The sequence below is a fragment of the Cebus imitator genome, unplaced genomic scaffold, assembly GCF_001604975.1.
Source record: "Cebus imitator isolate Cc_AM_T3 unplaced genomic scaffold, Cebus_imitator-1.0 Scaffold75, whole genome shotgun sequence".
NCBI lineage: Eukaryota > Metazoa > Chordata > Mammalia > Primates > Cebidae > Cebus > Cebus imitator.
Window position 1 is genome coordinate 1,289,492 of NW_016107390.1, and position 5,866 is coordinate 1,295,357.

General features: G+C 46.9%; 2 protein-coding genes across 5 annotated transcripts in view; one reads left to right on the forward strand and one right to left on the reverse strand.

Annotated features, from left to right (window-relative positions):
* The window catches only part of CNST (consortin, connexin sorting protein), a 92,795-nt gene extending 90,482 nt beyond the window's left edge, over positions 1-2,313 (reverse strand). Inside the window, exon 1 of one of the 3 annotated variants that reach the window (XM_017532082.2) lies at positions 2,112-2,313. The gene's annotated coding sequence lies outside the window, so the exon portion shown is untranslated. The remainder of the gene's footprint in view (positions 1-2,111) is intronic. The other 2 variants (XM_037739814.1, XM_017532081.2) reach the window with 2 other exon arrangements.
* Positions 2,314-2,494: 181 nt separating this feature from the next.
* Positions 2,495-5,866, forward strand: part of TFB2M (transcription factor B2, mitochondrial) — a 21,599-nt gene continuing 18,227 nt past the window's right edge. For both annotated transcript variants that reach the window (XM_017532083.2, XM_017532084.2), the window contains exons 1-2: positions 2,495-2,952; positions 4,050-4,138. In XM_017532083.2, the coding sequence (XP_017387572.1) occupies positions 2,637-2,952; positions 4,050-4,138 (405 nt within the window). In that variant the 5' untranslated portion in view covers positions 2,495-2,636. The remainder of the gene's footprint in view (positions 2,953-4,049; positions 4,139-5,866) is intronic.

Genomic DNA, 5,866 nt, shown 5'->3' on the forward strand with positions numbered 1-5,866 from the left:
TTTTTTGAGGCGAGAGTTTCACTCTCGTTGCCCAGGCTAGAGTGCAATTGCACGATCTTGGCTCACCGCAACCTCCACCTACTGCGACCTCTGCCTCCCAGGTTCAACCAATTCTCCTGCCGCAGCCTCCAAGCAGCTGGGAATACAGGCATGTGCCACCATGCCTGGCTAATTTTGTATTTTTAGTAGAGATGGGGTTTCTCCATGTTGGTTAGGCTGGTCTCGAACTCCTGAGCTCAGGTGATCCACCCGCCTTGGCTCCCAACAGTGTTTTTTAAACCACAATGTGCTTATTTTTCTTTTTTTCTTTTTCTTGCTTTTTTTTTTTTTAAGAGGCAAACGCAGCCAGGCACAGTGGCTCACGCCTGTAATTCCAGCACTTTGGGAGGCTGAGGCAGGCAGATCACAAGGTCAGGAGTTTGAGACCAGCCTGGCCAATATGGTGAAACCCCATCTCTACTAAACATACACAAAAAATTAGCCAGGTGTGTTGGTGCATGCCTGTAATCCCAGCTACTCAGGAGGCTAACGCAGGAGAACTGCTTGAACCCAGGAGGCAGAGGTTACGGAGAGCCGCCACTGCACTCCAGCCCAGGTGACAGAGCAAGACTGTCTCAAAAAAAAAAAGAAAAAGAAAAGAAAAGAAAAAGAGTCTGTGTTGCCCAGTCTGGCTTCAAACTCCCGGCTGCAAGTGATTCTCCTGCCTTAATCTCCCAAAGTGCCAGGATGACAGGTATAAACCACCTCACTCAGCCAACACGATGTGTTTTTTTAAAGTATATTTAAAAAGTAAGAAATTCAACGACACATTTCTATGAGTGAACCATGATGACAGCATTCTATTTTATTTGATTTAAAAGTATTTAGGACTCCAGGTCCTGGAGGGGGAAAAAAGTATATTTCTGAATCTATGAAAATGTTTTTTTAAGAGGAGAGGGGAAGGCAGCTCAGTAATGCAGAGAGGTTCAGAGGATGCAAAGTCACTTCTAGAAAATTGTCAGTGAGAAAATTGTATGATAAAAGAATTCAAGGACATTAAGATCAATGAGTGAGTTTCCAGAGCTTGTACAACAGTTGATTAGATATTTTCTATGACGTCCTAAGAAATTTTTAATCCACAAAAGGTCATACTTGGTTGTCAATTCTTCTGAGCTTCATCAGGTGAGTATAATCTTCAGACTATTTGGTAGGTGATACATTCCTTAGGAACCTTGTGCATTTCAATGCCAAACTCAATTATGCTCTCGGCAGAGTAAGCAGATAGGATTGTACATATTTTAAGGCAGGAGTTGGCTGGCTGCCGTTTCTTGCCTTGGTGGTAAGGATAAAGGGTAAAAGCTCTTTCTGAGTTTGATCCTGAAACACCAAAAACACTCTCAAAGAACCGTGTCTTCTAACATTGCCCAATAGGTAAAAAAGACTGCCAGAACTTCCATTACAGCACCCTATTTTTAGTCTTCAAAATTAGGTCTTTTAAATCGCATCCCACAGTACGATGTGTTTGACTAAGTTTACACAAGGAATAAAATAAGCATTCTAAAGTCTTAATCTTTTTAAGCTTTGAAAGGAATTGTAAGCTTTTAAATCTTAATTTTTAATCTCAACTTTAAGTCTTTCAGACACACAAACTGAAAATAAAAAATTAAGGAACATATTGGCCCAGGGAGAGGAACGGAAGGGAGACACCAGGCGGTTCTAGACCACCAACGTGGGGGCGATGGGGAGGACCAGGTGTGGGGGGAAACGAGAACCATCCCCAGGGTGGGGACACCCGGCTGTGGGCCACAGGGCAGAAAGGAATGGAGACAGTGGGAGCCGCGGGCTCCTCTGGGAGCCGCGCGAGGGACGACTTCTGGCGGGAGTTCCCCAGGGAGGGCGGAACTGGCGCGACGCGCAGCAATGGGAGACCCACAGCAGCTGAGGAAGGAGAGGAAAACAGGCGACCTGAGAGGGGGCGGAGGCGAGGGGACCGGGCTACACCTCACCGAGAGGGCAGAGGCGGCGCTGCCGGAGGAGGACAGCGCAGGGGGAGGAGCGAGGGGCTTCGCCAGGGCTTTCCCTCCGCGCCGCGAGCCGGCGCGTCCCCTGCATCCCGCTCTTCCTCTCCTCACCTGGGAATCGGAGGCGAAAGGAGGGCTACCGCTGGGCGCCCGGTCGGCTTCCAGCCCCACTCGCTGACATGGCGGCCGACGTGCTGTCACGGAGCTTGCTTGGGTCTCCCGTGGCTCCGGTGGAGAAAACACCTCTCGCCTTTCCGCCCCGCCTCCCTCTGCGCACCCCTCGCGACCGGCCGGCTGGCGGCTGGCGGCCCTAGACCGCGGAGCATAGAGCACTGGTGGCTAGAGGGGAAGCGCAGAGCGCGGACAACCATAGAGTACGAGTCCGGACACAAGCCGGATGGTCTGTCGCTCTCCTCATTGGTCCACTCACAATCCTCGGGCGGCTGAGACGGGACGGAAGCGGAAGTGAGGGAGAAAAGCCCGAAGGCGCCGCTGTTCGCATGCGCAGGTTATAGTGTTTACTTCCGCCTGACGGGGCCCGGACGCAAGGAAATGTTCCACGTGGGATACCCTGCATGGGGTTCAGTGTAGTAGCGACCCTGGGTAATCCGCGCAGCGGGCCTGAGAGGCAAGAACATGTGGATCCCAGTGGCCGGGCTTCCTCCGCGGCTGACGCTCTCCTCCTTGGTGGGCGCTGGTCGCTTCTGCATTTTAGGGGCTGGAGCGGCGACGCGAAAGCCCTTGCAGGCGAGGAACCGCCGTGGCCTGTCTGACTCCGCTTCGCAGCTGTGTCCCGATCCCGATTTCAGGAAATCGCCCTCTCGGGTGAAGTCTAAGTCCACCTTAGACTTTAACCGTTACATAACCAGTCGGAGATTGGCTGAGACCATGGCGCGGATCGTATGCGGAAAAAATAAAACAACTCCACACCTATTTCTGGAGTGCAATGCAGGTGAGTTCAGTTGGATTGCATTTTCTTGGATGTTCATCATTTATTCAAACTTATTGATCGTCCTTGGGTGCTATTTAAGATGCTGTTTTTTTGTTTTTAAGACGGAGTCACGCTCTGTTGCCCAGGCTGGAGTGCAATGGCCCGATCTCGGCTCACTGCAATCTCCGCCTCCCGGGTTCAAGCAATTCTCCTGCCTCGGCCTCCCGGGTAGCTGGTACTGCAGGCGCACGCCACCACGCCCAGCTAATTTTTGTATTTTTAGTAGAGACGAGGTTTCACCGTGTTAGCCAGGATGGTCTCGATTGCCTGACCTCAGGATCAGCCCACCTCGGCCTCCCAAAGTGCTGGGATTACAGGCGTGAGCCGCTGCACACGGCCTGAATAATAATTTTTTAAAGCACCATTTCATATTATGGGGAGTCAGTTCTGTTTAGGCTTGACAATCTCTTTGATGTTTAAAGCATCCGTATGGTCCATGGGTAAGCGATAGGCTACAGGCAATCTATTTTTTTTTTCTTTTAAGAGGTAGTGAATCATGGTGATGAAGAGTGCAAGTTTTGGCTGGGGACGGTGGCTCACACCTGAAATCCCAACACTTGGGGAGGCCGAGGTGGGTGGATCACTTGAGGTCAGGAGTTAGAGACCAGCCTGGCCAACGTGATGAAACCCCGTCTCTACTAAAAATACAAAAATCAGCCAGGTGTGGTGGCGCGCACCTGTAATCCCAGATACTCGGATGGCTGGGGCAAGAGAATCGCTTGAACCCAGGAGGCAGAGTGTGCAGCAAACCAAGATTGGCCCACTGCACTCCAGCCTGTGTGACAGAGCAAGACTTTGTCTCAAAAAAAAAAAAAGAAAGAAAGAAAGAAAGAGTGCAAGTTTTGCTGTCACTGACAGTGATTTCAAAGCCAAGCTGCACCACTTTTGATGTTGGAGTCAAATAACTATATCTAAACTCTTGTTTCCTTATATGTAAAAAGGAGAGTGACATCTACTTTGGGGATGCTGTCAGATTTAAAATCAGATAAAAGTTTGATATTGAAAGAGGTTATGTTGTTTCTTGTGCAAATAAACTTTTCATTCTGTCAATGTGCTAGGTCCTGGAATCCTGACTCAAGCATTACTTAAAGTTGGTGCCAAGGTGGTTGCCCTTGAAAGTGACAAAACTTTTATTCCACATTTGGAGGTATATTTTTAGTTTCTAAAAGTATGTTATTGTTCGATCAACTACCTGTGAGTGGTTTAAGGAATTAAGCACACAGTTTTCTGAACAGAATATCTTTTAGGAGGCCATCTCTTAAATATCTTCTTTATTCTCAATGACTAGAATACAGTTAATATTCAGTGCTTGTTGAATGGCTGAAAGATGAGGAGTTCTGAGACTTATTTGCTAGTTCTGTGGTCGGCTACAGCCTAGTTGGGTGACTTTGAACAAAGTGTATGACTGGTATCCCTAGAGTTGCTTCCTTGTTTCTACTAAGCTGTGCTGTGTTCCTGTCTTCTGTGAGCTTGGAGTCTAATTGCAGTAAGTGCTAATATTAGCTTATTGGGTCTATGTAACCTCTAGATTTAGGGTTTCAAAGGCAAGAAAGGTTGGCATACAAATTAAGTATCTTTTATCTGAAATGCTTGGGAACACAAGTGTTTTGGATTTCAAATTTTTTTCATGTTATGTAATATTTGTGTATACATAATGAGATCCCTTGGGGATAGGACCCCGAGTCTAAAAATGCCTTTTTTGTTTCATATACATCTTATTCATAAGGCCTAAAGGCAATTCTGTATAATATTTTAAATAGTTTTCTGCATTAAACAAAATTTGTATACATTGGGCCATCAGAAAGCTAAGGTGTCACTATGTCAGCCACCCATGTGGACAGCCTGGTTATTTGACATCATCATCATCATCCCCGACTCTGAATTTTCTTTCTTTCTTTTTTTTTAAAGACAGAGTTTCACACTTGTCACTCAGGCTGGAGTGCAATGGTGCAATCTCAGCTCATTGCAACCTCTGCCTCCCGGGATCAAGCAATTCTCCTGCCTCAGCCTCCCAAGTAGTTGGGATTACAGGCGCCTGCCACTACACCCTGCTAATTTTTGTATTTTTAATAGAGATGGTGTTTCACCATGTGGGCCAGGCTGGCCTAAAACTCCTGACCTCAAGTGATCTGCCCACCTGGGTTCTTCCAAAGTGCTGGGATTACAGATGTGAGCCACCACACTCAGCCCCTGACTCTGAATTTATATGCTCCTGATAAGCCATCATTTTGTTAAAACACATTTTGTTTTAACTGTACTAATGATTTTCATAAAAAAAAGAAAAAATGTGTTCAGAGAAGCTAAGCAGTACAGCAGCAGCAGCAGAATACCTGTGTCAGCTGTTGAACCACGGAAGCACACAGTGGCAGGCTTTCAGTCTCCTGTGTGCTGTGTTTTAACTAAAAGGTTACTGTATGCCACATTTTATTTTTTTTTCTTAGGCAAGAAGAAACATCAGAAGCAGTTGAGGGACCAGGAACTGGGTTCATTAAGGATAAGGAGACATCCTGCCAGCTGGCTTTTCAAAATGCTCCCTATGGAGTCATCTGCCTCCTTAACAACGGTTTTTGTCTTAGATGACTCCCTTTGATTTTTATAACCTCAACTTTGTGTTATATGCCTGCATTTTGATTGCAACCTGTCACAGAAGGTCAGGTGTGGATTTTTCCACTTTTGGCATCATGTTGGCACTCAAAAAGTTTTACATTTTGGAGCATTTCAGAATTTTCTGATTAGGGATGCCCAACCTGTAGTCAGATAGAGTTGCCTAGAATTATGGCATCATCCAAATAGATTTTTCAGTGATTGCGCTTCTTAAAAAGCAGACACAGCCTGTGGTCCCAGCTACTCGGGAGGCTGAGGCGGAAGAATCGCT